Below are 22,688 nucleotides of genomic sequence, written 5' to 3'. Positions count from 1 at the left end.
GACCTGTCAGCCCCATTTGAGAAGGTTCATCGCTCCCTTCTCCTTGAACACTTTCTTCACTTGACTTCCAGGACCTGACACTTCTGGTTTTCTTCCTACCTCACTAGCTGCTCCTTCTCTTGTCCTTCGTTGACTCTTCCGTATCTCCCTGTCCTCTTAACAATGGAGTGCTCCAAGGAAAGGTCCTCCCAATAGGTTTTCTTCGGAAACTACACTTACTGCCTTGGCCATCTCATCTAGTCTCATGGCTTTAAAATATCATTTGTAGGTGACATACGCTCAAATTTTTATCTCTAGCCCAGACTTTTCTCTTGAACTCTAGACTCATCCAACTATTTATTCTACTTCAGTGTCTAGTAGGCACTGTAAGGTTTTACAGGCGAGATAAACACGACACCAGGCGAGGTAGGCACAAGGAAAAATTTATTAAAGGTGCCCTTGGGCGAGCTTCCGCGACTCCGGAGAGGAGTCAGGGAAGTCGCGCGGGGAGTGGGTTGGGGGAGTCTTTTATCTGAGTTAAGACAAGGCATAGGTTTACAGCCATTTAAGGTAGGGTATTTGGTGATCAGAGGGTATGGGGGAGTCCTGATGCTCCTGTTTCCTGCATAGGTATCGGGTTACTTACAGAGAGTGTCCTGGGCATACATCCTTTTGGTGGGAGAGTCAAGGTTAAGGAGGGGGAGGGGCCTGGAAGACGGCGGCCCAGTGGTCCTTTCTGTTGTTCCTCCTGCATTCCGGAGCCTCCGACCCAACAGGCATCTCACACTTAACCCTCATCTCCCCTTCCAAGTCCACTCTTCTTGTTCCCCTTCCCCCCAGTGTGTTCTCACTAGGCTGACCAATGTGATAGTTGAATTTATGGAACAGGGTCAATCATACCACCTTCTATTTAAAACTCCCCAGTGGCTTCTGGTCACTCTCTGAATAAAAGCCAAAGTCCTTACAGTGAGTTATTGGGCCCCACCTAATCTGCCCCAAATTCTCTTTGTCATTCTGTTGTAGCCATGCTGCCTTCTAGCTGGTCCTGCTCAGACCTAAAGGCCTACCCATTTGCTTTCTCTCTGCTCGCCCAGATTGCCCATTCCCCAGGTGTCTGCATGGATTGCTCCTTTACTTCCCTCAGGTCTCTATTCAAACGTCAGATGAATGGATAAAGAAGATGTGGTATATATACACAATGGAATACTATGCAGCCATCAAAAGACATGAAATCTTGCCATTTGCGACAACGTGGATGGAACTAGAGGGTATCATGCTTAGCGAAATAAGTCAATCGGAGAAAGACAACTATCATATGATCTCTTTGATATGAGGAAGTGGAGATGCAAGGCGGGGGGGGGGGTTGGGGGGAGGTAGGAAAAGAAAAAATGAGAAGATGGGATTGGGAGGGAGACAAATCATAAAAGACTCAATCTCAAAAAACAGAATGAGGGTTGCTGGGGGGAGGGGGGATGGGAGAGGGTGGTGGGGAAATGGACATTGGGGAGGGTATGTGCTATGATGAGTGCTGTGAAATGTGTAAACCTGACGATTCACAGACCTGTACCCCTGGGGATAAAAATACATTATATGTTTATTAAAATAAAAAATAAAAAAAATTTAAAAAAAAGTTACCTTCTCATTCAGGCCTTCTTTGACCATCCTATTAAAATGACAATGCCCCATTCTACCCACCGTCCCTAATTAATCTCTCTCCCTCCATGGTGACACTCTTTTTAACTCTAGGTTTTTCTGTTTTATTTTATTATTGGTCTCTCTCACCCTGGAATGTAAGTTCTTTGAGGGATGGGATCTGTTACCTGAGGTATCACTAGTGCTCAGGACAGCACGTGGAGCCAAAGCAGGTGCTCAATACGTATTGGTTAAATGTCTGATGATTTATCTTTCTACCAAGGAACGTGGCCTGCTCATGATCTCCAGAGAACCAGTTTTCTGAAGATAGGGATCAGATTGCCCATCTGTCTGGTAGCTCTTCTTTATGATGTCGAATGGTCTCCCGTGTTTGTGTGGTGGGTAGAGCTTTCACTACAGGTCCCTTGCTGTCCAGTCAGACCATTCACACTTGCTCTTTCGGCTAACTGTGTGAGACTGAAACACTGTGCAACGTTTTTACTATTTGTTCCTGGGTATTCTTTTTACTCCGTAATTAATATACATCTTTGTCTTCCACGAAATGCCTCTTTTTTGAATGTTACTGAAAGATTGAGCTGATAACGTATTTGTTGCAATAAAATAGCCTTCAAGATGGGCATATCATCTCTTGCATTTATTCTACTTTCTAGTCATAGTAAACAACTTCACATTTAAAATAAATAATCACTGCCTACCACAGTAATCCACCTTGCTTTTGTCAGAGGTTATGGCCAAAAGTCAATTCTGGAAACACTGATGTGGACAGTCACAGCCCACTCTCATGCTGAGAGCACTTTCTGGCTGCTTCTTGAGAAGCAGTGCCCAACTCAATAGGGCAGGACATCAGATTTGAATAGATCTGAGGAAATATTTGAGAACACAAAATTCCATCCTTCCAGTTCTGACACAGAAAAGGAGAAACTGCGCACAGTTATTCATCCCCCCCCATCTATTCCAATAAGAAATACAGAGAAATTTGTAAACTTTATTCACAATGCAGAAGTTGAGATGAGTCAAACAGCTGGCAGTGGCATCTTGCCTCTGAGTTTGATTTATAAAAATAATAGTGAGTGCAATTTTCTGTATTTCATTTGGGGAATGATGAAGAGGGTCTTTTCTATGATTATAAAACTTCCGACTCTGATATCACTTATCACAACCCCGTCTGGAATTCCGGAAATGTTCTGTCAGGGGTGATTTGCGTATTTTTGGACTTGACATTTGATAGAAGTTGGGTAACCGAATATCATAGTGGTATGTTTTTCCTGTATATACCCTGTCATTCAAGGCATAGAGTTTATCTGCAATGTCACTGCCAATTAAAACTGAAAACAGGCGGGAGATGTAACGATGCTGAGCGAAGAGCAAATACAATTTCTTTCTCCTCCAAGACACATATCGACAATCAGTTTCTGCTGTGAGGGTTACCTAAAAAAAAGTGTAAGGCCACATAAAAAACAAAGATTAGGAAGCAACTAACGTTCTGCCTTTTTTTTTTTTTGCCCCTATTTTAAATGACTTTCACTTGCTGATTTCTTAGGTTAAAAAAGCTGACTCACAATATGGGGTAAAAATGGGGAGAAACTACAAAATGTCTTGGTACATACATAATTTATAACATGAACAATCACAACGTTGTGTCCATTCCCAATTCACCTCTTTTCAAAATCTGGGTGCATGTATTTTTGCCTTTTACTGAAGCGAGAGCTACTTGATACTAAAAAATAATGAAGTTGGCGAACGTTAGAGAAGTATTTCCAAGTCAGTCCCAAAGACTGCAGACAAATATTTAATTCTAATCATTTCTGTAGCACAAAATGGAATTTATTTACCTATTCTGCATATGTATATGAATTTATAGTTGCATACACAAACGTATGTTACATGTATTCATTGTAGGAAAGTTTAGGTTTTTTTTTGGCTAGAAAACAACTGAAATCTATTAGCATTTTAAATCTTAAGAATCACTCATTTTTGTAATAAGGGCAGGCTTTTAAATTATTGGTGTTTCTCTACACTGTGTCAGTGGCAGTGTTTTAGTCAAATCTCAATTAACTGTATTTTAATCTCCATATATGCAGCTAAGCAAAGGAAAATTGAAGAGCATCTTTCGTGGACTCTTTCTGCCATATACAAAACCCGTTCTTTTTCTTGTCCCTGGCCCTCCACAGACACGGTAATCAGCAAGAGAACTGGGAAGTCAACGCATGCTGCAAAGTACATTCCGAAGTTGAATATAAATCATTGCTCTGTCATCGGCTGCTTTATTTGTTTGCCTGTTTTTAAACAAACATCTGTTTGGAAGAGGCAGTGCTCACTCTGTGGTCCAATTATCCCTTACCTGGAAGATGCCTTCCTCTGTGGGTCTCAGTGAGTCCCATTCAGGAGAATCCAGGAACTGGAAGGGGAAAATGTAATGCAGAAATTCGCCATCAACGGTCACTCTGATCCTACCCAAACACAAAGAACATCATTTGTGAGAGAGGGAGAAAGCAAACCTATAACTGAAGGCAAGGGGGAGGGAGCAGTATTTCAGATCTCTGATGGCCTTTATGGCTTTTAGAATTTTGTAGGCTGAAATATTAAATTCATACATTAGAGTAGGTGACAAAATCTCCTGTAAGACTGAACATGTACGGATGTTCCTCACAGTTGGGGTTCTGGAATATTGGGTGAAATTCATCAGATAGCGCATCAAGGTGTACATGGATGGTATGTGCCCATTTGTGTGGATTTATTAAATTTCAAGATACTTCAAGCCAAAGTTTCAATGCTCTCAGTCAGATTTTAAATTAAGTAGGAAAACACTGCAGAATATAAAGGAGTATCATTGTAGATACCTCTGTTGACTAAATATTTAAGCTTTTAAAGACATTTAAACATTATTGTTTCTTCCCCTGAACCTTGTGTTTTCAAAATGTATATACCTACAAATATAAATATAAAAAATATATATGGTGCACCCCCTGCTTCTAGCAAGTAGGCAATTCTAGAATTTACTGAAAAAATTGATCATTATACAACTTAAATGTTCTCTATTACTTAAAAGAATGCTCCATCAGAGTCTTTTATTTAAAGTACTTTGGATGCCAACATTGAGTATTAATTGAAGCTGGCACCATCCTGTTCTTGACGCTCAGTGACTAGCTTGGAAACAAAGAGCATATCCAGACAAACCCATTTGTACATTTGATTTCTAAGAAGAAATATTAAGGCTCTAGATTATATCCTGCTTCGAGTAAATAGCAGCATGTCCTCTAAATGCCTATGTCCGTGACTCACGTATGTGTCAAGGGGTTTCTCATGCCTCACGGTGCTAAGAAGCCGCCCAGGACTGTGTTATGTTAAGATGGAAAAGTGTAGCAAAAAGAAACACCAGCTAGTAGCTCGTACAGCAGAAATAACTACTATAGAGGAAGGCCAAGAGTACAAACCTTCCCGAAACAAGCAGGGAGAGTTTATCAATGGAGGTTTTCCCCTGCATTGCGTAACAGTGTTCCTTTTCCAAAGTCACCACTTCAGAGCTCAGAGCGATTGTTCTGAAGACGGGCAAAGAGGTCCCCAGAGGCTGGAAAAGGGAGCTGTACAACATCTGGAATTCTCGGGAAAAAGTTATGCTGCGCACTTGATACGCAATGTGAACGAACTGCATGAAGCAGATGACGAACAGGACGAAATTCCAGGAATATATGTCGGCTGCGCAGACATCGACCCAAGCCCAGATGGCAGAGCAGAGAAAACCCAAGCCCAGCAAACTGAAGACGTAGAGGAGCCCGAAGAATCCACTGCCGCCCATGAAACCTACTACAAATAAAATACTGGCAAGATGATAAATGGCTCCTTCGGCCTCCTGTTTCCAGGTGATGCAGACTGGGTGCTCATCTATCAGGTTCGTCCACAGACTTGAATTTCTCTCCATGGCTGTCCTTTTGTCTGGTTCACTTTTCAGCTGACATTAGATGATATTGAAGCAAGTAGTTAAGTCCTTTGTTTTTCCATCATCAGAGTTTCCCTACATCCTTACAAAACCCGAGACAGCCTAGACCCTGGGGTTGTAGTGATTAGATCTTGAAAAACTAAAAATCCCAGGCTAGCTTCTTTAAGTTCATCTGGGCTCCTGATTCAGATCTAGTCCACAGATATTTTATGGTTTCCTGGACAAGAAAAAAAAAAAAGAAGGATCTAATTAGACAGGAAAATTGAGGGGTATATTTAATTGAATCCCTAGCCTTACTATTCAAGTTGATATCCTATTTTCTATGAAGTTAGAATATTTTTTAACATTTTATTTTGACATAATTATATATTCGCTTTAGTTAAAAGGAATAATACAGAGAGGGCACAAAGGCTGTTAAGTTTCTAGGACAGAACATGTATAGTTTTAGGGTTATGTTTAATAACAATAAAAAATTATTTCCCAAAATTTTAATATTCGTTAGACCTAGCTAACTACATATTTTGCTAGAAAGCTAGGTGCTGTCATCAACTGGTCTTCCTAATAATAGCTCAGTGTACCTCAGAATCTCTTGCGACAATGACTAAAAATGCAGATTCATAGGCTCTGTGCAGGCATACAGAGTCAGACTGTCTGAGGGTAGGGCCTGTGGGTTAGTATCTTCACAGGCCCCCCCACGTGATTCTGATGCATTGATCCATGGCCTTTCGTGGCCCACCCTCCGAGAGAGAACTGTTTGACAATGGAATTCACTACAGATGAATTCGAGGCTTCGAGAGGCCAAATAATTTCTCTCAGGTCACACAGTGGTCAGGATAGAGCAGAACTTTTGCCTGTAAGTCTGGACGCTGGATCCAATCATGGGGCCTCTCTTGAAAAAGACTTTAAACGAGGCACTGTAAGGAGCCCTACTAAAACAATAAACACGAGAAACACGTAATTAGGAGTCCGATTTTTTAAATTAACATATAATGTATTATTTGCCCCAGGGGTTCAGGTCTGTGAACCATCAGGCTTACCCATTTCACAGCACTCACCATAGCACATACCCTCCCCAATGTCCAAAACCCAACCACCCTATCCATACCCCCCACCCCCCAGCAACCCTCGGTTTGTTTCCTGAGGTTAAGAGTCTCTTATGGTTCATCTCCATCCCGATCCCATCTTGTTTCATTTTGTTTCATTCCTTCCCTAACCCCCACCACAATCCCCTGCCCTGCCTCTCAAATTCTTCATATCAGAGAGATCATATAATTGTCTTTCTCTGATTGACTTATTTCGCTCAGCATAATACCCTCTAGTTCCATCCAGGTGAGGAGTCTGATTTTACGAGCACAGAGTAGACCAGGATTCTGTTTCATGAATTAGAACAAAATTATTTGAGACATATAAATTCAGATCTACCTTACTGTATTAGAGGTTATTTCAAGTTAAAGTCTGCACCCATATAACTAAATAAATAATATTAAAATCCCTGCTGCTTACACATTTATTTACCAGATGGTCAAAAAATGTTACCGACTTGTTCCTCTGCACATATATTCTCTACCCTTTGAGCCATATGGTAAAAATGCTAATGTGTGATCTGAGTCAGGAGAGATTCACCCAGGATGATAGAGCTGTAGGATATGTATCATTTACCCCCAGATTTCTTAACGATAAATAGTTTCACTGTGAAGCATTCAGTAGACTGGATTTTTAAACCATAACAACATTCAGAAGCCTTGAGCTTAAGTGCTATATTTAGTGCTTTTATTTTTGAGATAGATCATTTCCAGAACACCTGTTAATAAAATATCGAATATCACAGATCTTGTCTCATAGGAAAAAAAATATACACGGAGAGGTGAAAATGACTTGGCTGAAGTAAAAAAGGGACAGTATAATCACCAACAGAACTAGAAATGGAAGTAAAGGAGCCGCCGTTGGAGTTCTGGCTCTTCATCCTGGATAGCGGATCCTTTTCTCAGCAAGTAATGCCTTTAACAGCATCACCAGGTGAATCAATAAAAAAAGAAAAAGTAAATAACACAGACCTAGAACTTGCATTGCTATTTGTACTAAAGCTACTTTCAAATGTACTTTAACCCCCCCCCGTGCTCCCTAGTTCATGCCTCCCCCATCACTCTGTGAGATGATGTGAGTCGGGGCAGACCAGCACCCTGAAAGCGTTTACTTTCTCCTCTTTAAGCACAACACAAAATTATACACTACTGGATATTCACAACAAAGAAAATTTTTTAAAAAATACAATGAGTAGTGAGAACTGCAGAATACCAGACTGCAAATGTCAGTCTCCCTGCTGTTTCACTTTTAAAACTAGGGTATTTTAAATTAATCAGTTCCTCAGGATACCTAACACAGCCACGAAAGCCAATATTAAAAAGCACTGCTGGCAGAGCTCTGAACTTCGGTTTGAACTTCCCTTAAAAATTTATAATCCTCAACAAAATGTTAAAATGATACTAACAGAGAAGGGCCATGTAAAACCTTTGCGGCAATGCAGAAGGGAGCTTCTGGGAATCTTGTCCCCTGACGATCGGGACTTGGGGGACAGACTGGGCCACCTGCATTCCAGGAGGGTGACCCATTGTGATCATCAGAGGAACTGTGCTTCCGGTCCTTTCCAGTGGCTTCTGTTTCAAGAAGCTACTACCAAATCATCTTCCTGTCTTTGCTCCTGTATCACTCCACACAGCAACATGGAGTGCTGACTTGCCCTGATTAAATTACTCCACACCCAGCCTTTCTCCACTTGGTGTGTTTTTATTCAGTCACCAAAACAGATGTATTTTATTAGAAGAGAAAGAACTGACAGGGGCAGGTGACGGGCATGAGTGTTCCTCTGATGTGTGCCAGCAGCACACTCTGACTGAACGTGATTCATCGGCCAGCTGCCTGCTTAGAAGGCCTGGAGGCCTTAAGTCCTGTTTTTGGGTAAATAAACGTTGAGATGCCAAAGTAGCACAATGGATTCTCCAGCAACAAAGCCCACCTTCCCCGCAAGAGAAATTAGCACGCGGACAAATGATGGAGACAAAAATTAAGTGCAAATAAGCACAATAATTCCCAGCTCCCCCCTTTCTACTCCTTAGACTGTAAGACCCTGAGTTATAGAGGAATAAGTTATAGAGGAACCTTAAAGGCAGGTACAAGCATGCTCCATGAAATATGATGGAGAATTGGGACCAACTGATTAAGACTAGCTCAGAAATTGCGTTTATCTATTTACAACTTGTACATTTTTTATTTCACTGCACTAGACTCGTTGCCGTGGGGAAGGCAGACTCTAAATCATCATGCCCTGCTTGCAAATGAGAAAAGCAGAGCACAAGATCGGCCAAGTAACGGGCTTGAGGTAAGAGAGGCAGAAGTCCCAGCCGCGAGGTGGGAGTCCCAGTCCACTCAAAGCCATGCCCTCACCAGCAGGCAGGGCCACCTTTCAAGGCTGGGAATCGGATATGAACATGTTGGGACACAGTGGGATATTCTGTCCAGATTGGTTTGCCAGGAAAATAATAATCCTAACACCGAATATTTAAGACCTGCCATATCCACGTGTACCGCTCCATCCATAATGCTCACCGCCGGGGCCAGGGAGATAGACCTAGAAAGCCACTCATGACATAATTTGCTGTATTATTATTCAACACTGGCGGACTTCCTCTCCTAGCTTCTGAAACTCTTAAGGGGCAAAGACAAATGTTTTTTTATTTCTGGCCCTCAGGGAGCGTTGATTGAGTACCCTGGTATCCAGGTGCAAGCGGGCTGCCTTCTCCATGCCTGTTCTCTCTCTGATTTAATGGATGATCTAAAATCTTCTGTCACCCAGGGGAAAAGAAGTAGGGACTATTCCAACATCCAAGGCAGTTTGGTACAAAATCACTGAAGAGGTGGGACGCTACTTATTTAAATGTCTGGCACAGCTCCAAACTCATAGGGGAATCCTTTTGTCTTCATAGAAATTGAGTTCCTTAAGAGCAGTGGAATTTTAATCTGATTAAAAACAACAACTCTCTCGTAGCTTGTGGTATTGGGTTAGTTTTGGTTGCTAGGCAACCCAGAAGATAAAAATTCCATCAATATTCTACTCATTAATTGGAATAGATCCTAACTTTGGTATGTGCTCCATATGCAAAAATAATCATTTGCTTAAAGCTGGTTTTCTCTACTTATTCTCAAGGAGGTATACTTACTCAGGACCTACTTGCCAGAAGTATTTAGAAATTACCTCACTTAACCTTCACAACAACCCCCCGGGGAAGGTGTTACATCTCCATCTTACAGATGAGAAAAATAAAAACCCAGAGAAGGTAAGCAAATTGTTTCAGGTCCCCTTGCTCATACGGGGACTAACATTCCACCCAGTCCTGCCTGATTCCGAAGCTCACAGACTAAACCACATTTATTATTCTGCTTCCACAGTAGCCGGGTTTAGAGAATGTACACATTCGTTCCCTCCATGTTGCTTAGATAAATTCAGGCATGTTTATTCATCAGTCGAGCAGAGGTAGTATCACTTATTCGGTCCATTCTAAAGGGTGCTCGAAGATTCAGATGAGGAAATCTATATTAAAACTTCTTGGCAAATTTAAAAATGATAGAGAGATGGCATCGCTGTACTTGTGGCTTGCCTTTTACAGAGCTGAGCCTTTTGGAGAACTCAGTTTTTAAAAGCTTTCTTTCACCCAGAGGATTACAATTCAGTACACAAATACAAATGTTACTGTCGTGGCTACCCAACTTTAAATTTCAAATTCTAAATATATTCATTCCTGCAGGGGCGATCTCTGTTGTTCTTCCCTATCCGGGTCCTGACCTCCTGCGGCGGGTAGGGGTGCCCCCATAACCAACCCACCCTTGAGTCTTTATTTTCCAATAGCCAAGAAGCCAGTCCCTGGAAGACAACATTACTCTTCTACCTCAGATTAGTGTTTAGTGCAGGTATCCTCAAGTCACTGATGTGTCACCCGGGTGGCTTGTTAGACTGTTCCTTCCCTGGCCCCACCCTAGAATTACTGAGCCTGGAAGGGACCCAAGAAGATGCCCTTCCAATAAGCTCCCAGTTGATTCTGATGCACATTAAAGTTTGAGGGTCATTATTTTATGTTGTTCCTGCATGGTTTCTGAATTACCCTTGTTTGTTTGCCGGACCTCTGCTTTATTCCTTCCTGGCTGACCACGGGCTGTCCTTCCGTGCTGGTTACTCTTGTGCTTTTGATTCTCACTGTCTGCCGGGGCCAGTAGTGCTGGTGTTAGTGCTCCATTCTGTGTCTACTCGGTTCAGCTGACACTGTTACTTAAAAGCAAGGTTCTAGTGTTAGCCATGCCCCTAAAGAGCTGTGTGATTTTAATCTTGCTAGACCTGTTTCCTCACTGGTAAAATGGAAGTGTTGGACAAAATAATGTGAGGTCCCTTCTGGCTCTAAAATAACGTGACTCTGTGTGGTAAGGAATAGAAGACTTTTCCTAGCATGGGTTCAAATATAGAGCCTAATAGAGGAATAGAATTTAGACTGCGGGTCTTAATACTGCATTAATGATTGGGGCCCCACTCTAGAGACCACTCATTTAATTACTTATGGTGGTGGGGCCCAGGCACTGGCATTTTCTGATGAGCAGCCAGGGTTAAGAACTGTTGGGGGGGCGGTGAGGTTGAGAGACACCAGAACAGCCTGTACAGTAAAGGATCTGATTTTAATTCCTATTTTGAAGGAGCTGGAAAGGCACATTTTTGCCTTGTGTGTTCTCATTCCCGTGCTTTGCTCAGGTGGGGAAGCATTTTCCTTCCTTGCCACTCATCATTCCAAGAGGGCTCAAGCCTTGTGGATATTTTGCAGCAGCCTTTCCTTAACAGGGTGGCCTGAATTGCACCTTCTAGCTCTGAAATTTTATGGCCTTTATTATCTGTCAACATGGCTTCCATCATATGTTATGTTATACTGACCATTTTATATATATATAGGTCATTGGTCATATATATTTGGTCATATGTCTGCTTTATTGGTTAATTATTTTATGTGTGTATGTATGGAAACATTTATGGAATTCCCCTCTGTCTAGCACAGAGTGAGTCTTCAATAAATGTTCAATGACTGATAAGGATAACAATGCTCAGCTATAAATGCAGTGTTCAGAATAATTTTGGAACAAGTAAGAAGCCCCAGTGAGATCTAATACCTGAATCAATGATTTAGATGTTGGACTAGAAAGAAAGGAAAGCATATATTATACTGTGAGGAAGAAGTGTCCCTCTTGAGACAGAGGATCAAAAAAGGGTTTAAGACCCTTTGGAATTTTAAGAGATCCCAAAGTTTGGGAAGAAATCAGAGGAAAGGGGAACACAGGTTCATCCTCAATTAACCTAATATTCTTGCTCTACCAACAGACTTCACAGCAGAAAGTAAGAGGCAGGACAGAGGGATCTTTAATAGTTCCTATTATGCAAGACAATACTGAAGAAAGCCTGGGGTTGGCAAGATGAGCTAGAAAGTGAGCACAGAGAGAATGACAGTTGAAATTAAATGCCCATGATCCGAGGCCTTAGCTAGAACTCTAGAGTTGTGCTGTCCAATATGGTAGCCATTAGCCATATGTGGCTGGTCTGAATTGAGATGTGTTATATATGTGGATTTCAAAGACTTAGCACAAAGATAAAGAATATGTCATTGTAACTTCTATATTGACTATAGGCTGAAATGATTATGTTTTAGAAATACTGGGTTAAATAAAACATTAAAGTTAATTCTGCCCATGTCTTATTTTTCAATATCGCTATTAGAAAATTTAAAATTATGTATGTGACTTGCATTATATTTCTCTTGGACAGTGCTGGTCTAGAGCCTCTCAAGTAACACAGAAAGGAAATGAAAAAGACTTGGCATGACACTGGGCAAACAGTGCATATGTATAATGTATAAGTGTATAAATATGGAAGAATTATCTAAGATTAAGAACAGAGAATTGATATAAATGTAAATGATATTGGCTACAGTATTCACACGCTACAATCATCAGATGTTATCCATGGCATAGATGTCGCCATCTGGTTTCTGCCTACATAGGTGGTGGCCAACCCCACTATAGCTCTTGGCCTCTTTATCCTACCAAGGAAGTCACTACTTTTTCCTTTTGCCTTGGGAGAATTACACTTTCCCAAGCAACTATATCCCACTGTTTCATTTTCTCATTTCATCTTCTGATGATACCTCATGGAATACATTGGAAATCCCAGACAGATAATCTCATAAATTTTGTAGTGGAGATTGAATTGTGGTCTTCTGGATTCCAGAGGGTCTATACCAGCCTTTGTTTTCATATAATATATGAAAATATATTTTCTTCATGTACGAGTTTCTTCATGTACGAGTAGGCTTTTGGGCTGGAATATGCCTTTGACCTTCCATACCAATGAGAACTTGGCTTCTCTTGAGACTCGAGAAAATTAAAGAACATGCCTACAGCCCACACCAGACTTCTCTGATTCTCATGTCTTTGCTAATGTCCATTTGATTACCTGCTGCTATATCTGATTTCTCACTTTATCACGTAGGCAAAATTGTAAGATGGCCCCCAAGGTTCCTGTCTCATTGGTTTACACATGCTATAATCCTCTGTCCTTGAGTGTGGAAGACCTGTGAATGGGATGGGACAGAGGCTTTCTTGATTCACATTATATGGCAAATGGTGCTGGAATAATCACCTGTGATTATTAATCTATATAAGATTGTAGGATTAGAGAGGGATTGAAAATGAGAGAGTCATGTTCCTACTGGTCTGGAAGAAAGCAAATACCATGCTGTGAACTGCTTATGGGGGCCACAACCCAAGGACTGTCTCTGCGAGCTGAAAGAAGTCCCCAACTAACAGTTACCAAGATAACGGGAATGTCAGTCCTGCAACAACAAGGAGCTGAATTCTGCCAACCACCTGAAAATCTTGGAGGAGGGCCTTGGACTCCGAATGAGGAGTGCAGTGTGCCAGTTCAGCTGTCCCTGGACGCCTGACCCACAAAAACTATGCAATAATGAATTTGTGGTGTTTTCAGCCACTATTTGTGGTACTGTGTTATAAAGCAGTAGGAAACTAATACACACACCCAATTATGAGTACTTACTACACATGAGACTTTCATTAATCTAATAATCTACATTTTATGATGGAGTTGGAAGAAGACATGCAATCTTCTCTACGGAGAAGGCATGCAATCTTTGATAGCTTTGAATCGGGAAAATCAGGTAAGAACAGTAATACTTTTGAAGAATAGTCTCTGGAAAACAAGACACCAAGAGCGGCCCTGGGAATTACATGTAAATTCACAGTGGTTCCCAGCAATACCTTACAGGTTCTCCTTAGTGGAGTCAGACAGCCCCAACACTGTCAAGCATTTGGACACATGGGCAATTTCCAGAATAATTATGTCATTCATATACAATCTCCAAAATTCCTGGAATACCAAGTTTCCTTGGGTGACTTCCAGCTTAGTTCTTTGCAAAACTGAGCCATATTCATAGGGCAAATACTTGATGTCTCAGACACATCTAGAGATTAACACTCAAAAGACAGACTACAGAAACTCAAATAAATAGCTCTGTAACTCCTCTCATTGTGGGACTCCACCACGTTCAGATGAGTTGAGCAATGGGAAATTAATGCAATATCTCATTGCCATCTTCTTGAACCTCATTTACTACTATGACTGCTACTACCACCGCTACTACCAGCATCCGACTTTTACTGAGCATTTACTATGTGCCAGGCATGTTTCTAAGAATACTAAAACATTGTGTCACTTAATCCTTACAACTTTTTGAAATATATAGTTCTATTGTCCCTGTTTTACAGATGAGAAAACTGAGGTACAGGGAAGTGAAGGAGGTTGCCTAAGGATACACAAATGATAGAGCTCAGAATCACTCCCAGACAGATGCAAATAATGACACACTGTTTCATGTATAGTTTGAATCTAAATATCTGGACTTACTGGAACAAGTCAATAACATTCTTGTTTTCTTCCTTTGGTTCTAGATTCAGTGAATTTAAATGTCTTCTTAAGAAATTACAACTTTTTGGGGGCACCTGGGTGGCTCAGTGGGTTAAGCCACTGCCTTCAGCTCAGGTCATGATTCCAGAGTCCTGGGATTGAGTCCCCTATCAGGCTTCCCCTGCGCTGCAGGAGCCTGCTTCTCCCTCCTCCTCTGCCTCTCCCCCTGCTTGTGAAATAAAAAATTAAATCTTTAAAAAAAAAAGACAGGAAAAAAAGAAATTATAACTTTTTGAGCAACACAGGAATGGGACGGTGGGCCCATGTTGGACCAATCAGTGTCCTATAATTCTTACTCTGACGAAACAGCAGTAAACCTGGCACAAGCAGGCCATTCACTTTCGAGCAGCTGCTATCATGTCAAGCAGTAAGTTCACCAGACATTCATGATGAAAAATGCAAGATAAGCCAGATCCATGGATCCATTAAATGGTCTTCTCTTGATATGAATCAAAGGTAGACACCTTCACTTCCTTTTCCTCCAAGTGACCTATATGCAGCAAATGAACTCACCTTTCTATGTTTATGTAGTTCAGGTTCTCGTGTTTCTTTCTCACATGCCTAACAAGCTCATGTGATCTAGCTAACTGGTTAGAGTCTTTTTCATTTTTTCTGGCCAGATAAACCAGGTGGACCACACATCAGGGTCAGTGTTGTTTGAAACCACCAAACCAGTCACCACTAGTGGTAAAAGGAGCACTTCTGCAGGGTATGGAGATTTCCTTTCAAAGCGTTTGCACGAGACAGGAGCTTTCTCTTTGATTGTGGGAGACTGTTTCTTGTTTGGTCCTCAATCCACATGCTCTACAATCTTTCCATTTCTTCTATTTCTTTCGGTCTTGTTTTTCTTGACTTGTAATACTTGGAAGTTATTCTAACCATAGATTTCCTCTTACTGTGGTAGCACTGCCTGTGGATAAGCAACGTAGGTCATTCCCTTACTTCTGCTGGAAATCTACATATTCTCCTGATTCTTTTGAAATGTTTGATTATTTCACGTTTCTTTTCATCATTGAACCTTTCCTTGCGTATGCACTATTTGACATGTTGAATCAAGATGCTTAGACATTCTCAGGATGCTGAAGGTTGTGTTTTTATACAGAAAAGTTTGCCACTGCAAAAGAATAGCAGAACCCACTCTTGCAGGATAACCTGTGGTGAACCAAGGTAGCTGGCAGATGTTTCAGGTATACGTGTATTTGTGTCTTGTGTATTCCTGTATGGCTTAAGTCAGCTGGTTATAGCTTAATGTATTCACCTGATATTCTGGTTGAGTAAATGATCCATGAGCAAGCAAAAAATCTGTGCTATGCTTAAATTGTTCCCTAATATTTCCCTTGCATTGACATGATGCTTCATTTCAAAACAAACAGTATAACATAATTGACTGTGTCATGAAATTTCGAATGGCCAGGAAAATATTGTTAATTAATATGCAATAATTCAATAAATCCCTGCCCTCCTGGAGCTTGCATTTTAGTGAAATTCAAATGTTGATACAATTTAAGCTTACTTTCAAATTATGAGATCTATTTTAAATAACTAAAAATATCTCTTATATGCAAATTACCCTAAGTTACTTAAGACTCATTTAAAGTTAGTTATTGCATACTAAATTTTTTAAAAAAGATTTTATTTATTTATTTGACAGAGAGAGATCACAAGTAGGCAGAGAGGCAGGCAGAGAGTGGGGGGAAACAGGCTCCCTGCTGAGCAGAGAGCCTGATGTGGGGCTCGATCCCAGGACTCTGAGATCATGACCCAAGCCAAAGGCAGAGGCTTAACCCACTGAGCCACCAAGGCGCCCCTGCATACTAAATTTTTAAATAAATACTATATTTTAAGAGAGAGTCTAAAGTCTCATAAATGAAAATACAAACAAGCTAGTTTTCTAGAATGTCCATCAAAGATTGAACACAATTAGACAAACCCTAGATTATATACATTATTTGTGTCCCCAGAGTAGCATGTTACATATTAATACATATGTATTAATTAATACATGATCTATATCCTTCTATTTGTACAAATGCAAGGAAAGACATGGAACCATCTACACTTAATGTTAAAGATGATGATTTCTGAATGGGGGATACTTTACTTTTGTCTTTGTATATATCTGTATTATTTGCATTCTTTATAACAATTTTATAAAATAATAAGGTGATTTTATATTAATTTGAAATTTTTTAAATACAAAAATTTCAAAGTACTAAAATCCATGAACCCAATGACCAGCAATAACAAACATCATTGTCATTTTAAAAGTCTTTTTTATAATAAAAAAAATTCCACAAAAATTGAAGATCCCCATGGATTGTTCTCAAGTACCATTCCCCACCCACTCACTCCTTATATATAATTGTGTCTATCCTTCCAACCCATATAGAATAATTTTAAAATTGCAATTTAAAGTGCAGTGCAAGATTAGAAATGTATCATGCGTTTTTTCCAGGTCCATGCTTAAATTTTTTTTCTTATGAGTAAACACATACAAAGATAGATAAAATACTAGATAATAAATCTCCATATACCTATTATCCAGATTCAACTATTATCAAGATTTTGCTACACAGAGTTTTTGAATTTAAAAGCAAAAACTGTAACTACTGTTCATCTTATAGTTTGTTCAGTCAATCAACAAACACCTACTTAGGGAGACGGGGAAAATTACAACTAGTTGTGTCCTTACAACGTGCCAATCACCCGGTCTACCATTTACTGACCCATTCAGGAGTCACAACACCTCCGCAACCTCAGTGGTTTTACCAGCATGGTCTGGAGTGAAAAGTAAGGCTCGGAGCAATGAAGAGTCTAGTCTAGGCTCAGCCAGTTGATTGTCTTCTAGAACCAATTTCATTGTGTGTGTAAGAGTCACCAGAGTTTATTATTCTGTTGAAGAATACAAGTGAAGAAGAACAAAATGAGAAGATCTCATGTTGGGTCTGTGTGAATCAGTCCTTGTATTCTTTGGGTCAGAGGGTGATCTAGCATTGTTCTAGGTCAGCAACTTTTGGTTATTTATTTAATTTTTAAAAATGCCTGGGTGGCTCAGTCTGATTAAGTGTCTGCCTTCTGCTCCAGTCATGATTCCCAGGTCCTGGGATCGAGTCCTGCACCTGGCTCCTTGCTTAACAGGGAGCCTGCTTCTCTGTCTGCCCCTCCCCCTGCTTGTGCTCTTTGTCTCTCTCTCTAACCAATAAATAAATAAAATCTTAAAAAAATAAAAATGCTTGTTATAACTTTCACTTTAAGACATTTTCCTGTAACTACTTGGGTAACAGAGAGAAACATTTTCCCTTTTCCTCAAAAATAAAAAAAAAAATCTAATTAATGATTCAATATGCTCTTGTCAATTCTGACTTACTCTCTATAGTTCCCAATCCCAGGTGGCCAACAACCATAATTATAAAAACCAATTTCAACTGCAGTTTGCAGGCTTGCAGATCGATCCATCATTTGGATATTTTCCAAAGCAGTTTTGAAACTTCTTGCCTGCCATGTTGCTTACGTGTTCTTACACTCATACACTACAGCCAATACTTCATTACCATTCTTGATCTTGACTGTTTCAAAATAAGCAGACGTGAATGCTCCAATGTGTCAATGCTTAGTCAGTCTTGTGGTTAAGAAGCCTGGGAGTTTGGTTTTCCAGCACATGTTTTGATTTAATAAGCAAAGAATGTCACCATTTAGAAGCACAGGAAGTACGATGATTCAGCTATTTTGAGACACTATGGAGATGAAAGAAACTCATCTCTCCAGTGTCTCCCGGTTTATAGGTATAAAATTTTAGGACAGAAAATGTTTTACTCTACATTTCAGTTTGTATTTATATCCTAAATTCTCTGGTCTTCAGGGAAGGGAAAGAGCCTTAAAATCATCTGAGATCAGCTAGACCTCTTCATTCTGTAATGTGGAAGGAGATCTAATTTTTGTTTGTATTGTTTCATGTAGTTCTTGTTTGGTTTTCTTTTGCCTCAAAGAACAATGCCAGGTTACTGTCCTGTCACACGAGGGATATGACCATGCAATATTCCCTAATATTAAAAAGAACAGAAAATAGCCACCACCAAACCTTAGTATGAACAGGGACCAATAATTTTTTAAGGCTGCCATAAAATGCAATTTTTATGTCCAAGCTTGCAAATTCAAACCCAAGTAAAAGAGTTAGAATAAAAAGTCAGGAAGGAAGATTGTCCCATTCTAGATGTTTACTAAATCAAGTTAAATTATGTTCAAAAGTGGGCTTCTAATTGTGCTTTTCCATTTATTAGTCACATGTAGAACTTTTTCATGTTTTACAAATGTCTCCTGGCTAAAACATTTTTTTTTTTTTGGTCATAGCCCTATTACTGTATTTTGATTCTGTGCCTTTAATCTTTTCCTAAAATACAGACTCTCACAATGTATTATACCTCTGTAACTGACCTTGGTGATTAGGTAATTTAGTGGTTTTGTTTCCTTCCTTCCTTCCTTCCTTCCTTCCTTCCTTCTTTTTTTTTTCTTTCAAGGTGGATTCCCCAAGTAGGTAAAACAGGTCAGCTTGACCTTTAATGAGACAGCTTTCGCGTGTCCCCAACTCAGTGTGAAAACCCTGACCCTAGTCAGACCCCTAGCAGACAGGGAAAGGAACTCCCAACCGCTGCACTTCCCCATGAACCCTAAGACTGTCAGGGCCCCTTGGACCAGCTTTGATCCCTTGAAAATCCGGCCTCTTTCTTTGGGCTCCAAGGTGCCTGGCCAAGAGTGGGGCAAACAGAAGATCTGGGGGAAAGATTCACCTCTAGAGCAGACGACTGGAGTTGCCAGGGGCTGGTGCGCGCGGAGCCCTCAGCCGCGGACCCTCAGCCAGCGGAGCTGCGAGCGGCGCCACCCGGACCCCGGGGCTCGAATTGGCCCTAGTGGGGCCGGGAGCGGAGCGGCGGTGCGGGCAGCGCGGAGCACAGGGCGGCGAAGCAAAGGCGCTACGGTGGGGTCGGCGGCCTCGCAGCCCCCACCCTGGGGCGGGGCCGGGGTAAAAGTCGCGCTGGCAAAGTTGCACCAAAGCGCGCGAGGTGCGAGGGTGCGGACAGCTCCCGGAAGGCGGCAGCCGAGGCGCCCCCGGGCTCCCCTTCTTACCTTTCGTTCCCCGACCCTGCGCAGAGCACCGGCCTCGCGCCTACAGAAGTTTCCCAGCCAAGCGCGCTGAGTCGGGCTGCCCGGCGCCGAAGCCCCCGGCGTCCGGCTCGCGCTCTCCTCGCCGCCCACCCGGCCGGTGTCGGCCCCGCGCCGGGACGCGCCGTGACCGCAGCCCACTCCCGAGCTCGCGCGGCGGCGCGGGCGGGGGCCGGGCACGGGCGCGCGCCCCGGGGCGCAGCGGGGAGAGCGGGGAGGGCGGGGGCGGCGGCGGCGGCGCAGGGGCCTGGGCCGCCCCGGCCTCCCCGCAGCAAGCGGCGCGGCCACCAGCTTGCGGGTCTGCGGACAAACCTGGCGGGCGCTGCGGACCAAAGTTTGCCAAGAAGGGTTTCCCGAAGTCAACACTGATCACGGTTAGGAAACAAACCTGGTGTTCGCTGTTCTGGAGAACGATGGAATTGACTACTGAAATGAAAAGCAACTCTATGTGTGCCCTCTCACTCCCGCACTCGTGCCCCTCTCCGCCGACACACCAAAAACAAAATGACGAGATAAATGACCAGAGTGGGGATAAGAATATTTGGGTGCATGGGACAAAGAAAGGTCAAATCAATGGACATCTCAAAAAAAAAAAAAAATTGGTGAAGCGCAAACAACCATAGAAGGAAAAAAATTAAAAATACAAATGACAGAAAATGTTCAAATCAGCACTAAGCCAAATGCATGCAATTTCAGGCAACACTCAAATGCATTTTTCCTCCCATGAAATTAGTGAAGTTTTGTTTAGTTTTGGTGATCAAACCATAGGGTAGTCAGTAAGGTACCAGTGAAACACACACCTTACTCAAAGATTTCGTCTCCCTTCTCTTAGCACCCTCACTTTTATTTCATGTAACTATGTTGGTGATGATGATTCCAGAAGCAAACATTTATTGAGTAATCAGTGTCTCTTTTGGTCCCCAGAATAACAGCCACAGTAATTAATATAAACTGTAAAATTAAACTCCTTTAATTGTGCTGAAACTGAGAGTCAAATACTCATATTCCTAAACACTATGCACAGCTAGAAAACACTCCACTGGTCAGCCTTTGCTGTTACTCTTCATTCCAGAGATTTACTCAGAAATGTTAGAAAAAAAATTTGAACCGGATCTAGCCCATGGTGTGTGTATTTACATGTTATGTATATCTACATTTGAAATACGGCCAAGGAAGTGTGAAGGTCACAAACTCTGATACCAGATGTACTCTGGGGTTAGATTTTACCTCTTATTTAGTGTTGCACATCACAAAGTTTTAAGGATTGTATTTATGGTTATTTTTAATTTAAAAACTCAGAAGCAACAAAGACATCCATGTATGACAGACTCTAAGGTGACTCCATGATTCCCAGCACCTCCTGGTGTTGACAGCTTTGTGGGATCCCCTCCCTTTGAGTGCAGATGGGACCTGTGACGTGCTTATAAGCAGTAAGTATAGCTCAGGTGAAGGACGTCACTCCTGTGACTGCATTACATTGCCAAGTCTCCGTCTTGCTAGCAGACTATCTTTGGAGATCGTCCTCTCTGACTTGCTGAAAGAAGTGGCTATGTTGGGAAGTCCGTGTGGCAGGAACTGTAGGTGGCCTCTAGGAGCTGAAAGTAGCCTCCAGCCAACACCCAGCAAGAAGCCATTTCCCTTGGTTCCACAAACACAAGGAAATGAATTCTGTTACTCATCAAAGTAAGCTTGAAAACAGATTCTTCCCCAGTCAAGCCTCCAGATGTGAATGCGGACCAGAGGACACCTTAATTGTGGTTTTGGGAAACCCTAAGTGGACGACCCAGTTAAGTCATGCCTGGACTCCAGACTCACCAAAACTGTGAGTTAGTAAATGTGTGTTATTTTAAGCCATTAAGTTTGTGGTAACTAATAAAGCTTATATGTGTTGTTTAGATATTCAGCCCATTAGTACACATGGTGTTGTCCCTTCTTTGGTAAGTTTTATATGAAATATTGCTGCCTTGTTGTGTTCTGATTTATCCTTCTTATTCCTAGCCATACGAATCCTTCCCTTGATCTTCACTGCAGAGTCCCTGTGAACCCAAAACTCCAATGACACAGTACCCTATAGATCAGCCACAGGTGTAGGTCTCCCTGGAATTCCCAGCTGCGTTTCTACTTCCAAGATTATGAGTTCATGATCCACAGCCTCCATCTCTTCAGGTCCTTTGGGACATTCTCTTGACTAAACTTCTGAGGCTGGACAAAAACACAAGTCAGCTCAGCTCGCACCGTTGAAGCTGCACCTGCAGTGAGAGGAATGATATTACAGGAAAGAACTAGGAGCAGATTAAGCGCTAAACCAGGGTTCATTCAAGTCACTTTTCTTGGGGAAGCTTTAATGTGAGGCTTCCAGAGTCTTCCTTTTTTCCTTCTCCTCGACATCAACTTGTCCCTCCTCTAAGCCTCCATCCTTGTATGCATTTACTTGTTAATTGCTCTGCTTCCTGGTGTGAATCCAGCCTGGCCCTCCCCTAGCCCCGCTTCTTCCTTCCTCTTTCCTACCCTCCTTCCTTCAATCCTTTCATCCTTCCTTCTTTCTTCTGTGGTTCTTTCAATTTTAAATCCCCATAGTTCTTTTTCTCTACATCCCTCATTTGCTTTTCATTATTATAATTTTTTCATTATACAAATAATACATTAGTATAATGTCATATACAAATTACATCGTGTGGCATCAAACTACATTTGTCAGCTATCTTTTTCAGACAACAAAATAACTCGGAGCTTGTTTCTCCTTTTGTACATACATAATCATTCTTTAGAACTACTCTGTGATTTTATGGTATTATTATTAGGATATCACAATGTATCTATCTCCTTAGCTGTTTAGATTGTTTCTAATATTTTGCTATTATAAGCGAAAGCTGTATGCAGGATTGCTTGGGTGCACAGGTT

The 22,688-nt window shown here is 41.5% G+C and overlaps 1 protein-coding gene across 1 annotated transcript; it reads right to left on the bottom strand.

Moving 5' to 3' along the window:
* Positions 1 to 2,244: 2,244 nt before the first annotated feature.
* On the bottom strand, positions 2,245 to 19,951 carry POPDC3 (popeye domain cAMP effector 3). The gene is made up of 4 exons (XM_080806399.1): positions 19,752 to 19,951; positions 5,067 to 5,786; positions 3,974 to 4,082; positions 2,245 to 3,060 (listed from the first exon to the last, which is right to left on the bottom strand). The coding sequence occupies exons 2-4, from the start codon at positions 5,549 to 5,551 to the stop codon at positions 2,779 to 2,781; spliced, it is 876 nt and encodes a 291-aa protein (XP_080662525.1). The 5' UTR covers positions 5,552 to 5,786; positions 19,752 to 19,951; the 3' UTR covers positions 2,245 to 2,778.
* Positions 19,952 to 22,688: the final 2,737 nt, after the last annotated feature.

The sequence above is a fragment of the Martes martes genome (assembly GCF_963455335.1).
Source record: "Martes martes genome assembly, chromosome: 6".
Classification (NCBI taxonomy): domain Eukaryota; kingdom Metazoa; phylum Chordata; class Mammalia; order Carnivora; family Mustelidae; genus Martes; species Martes martes.
This window is presented reverse-complemented; position numbering and strand designations above follow the sequence as displayed.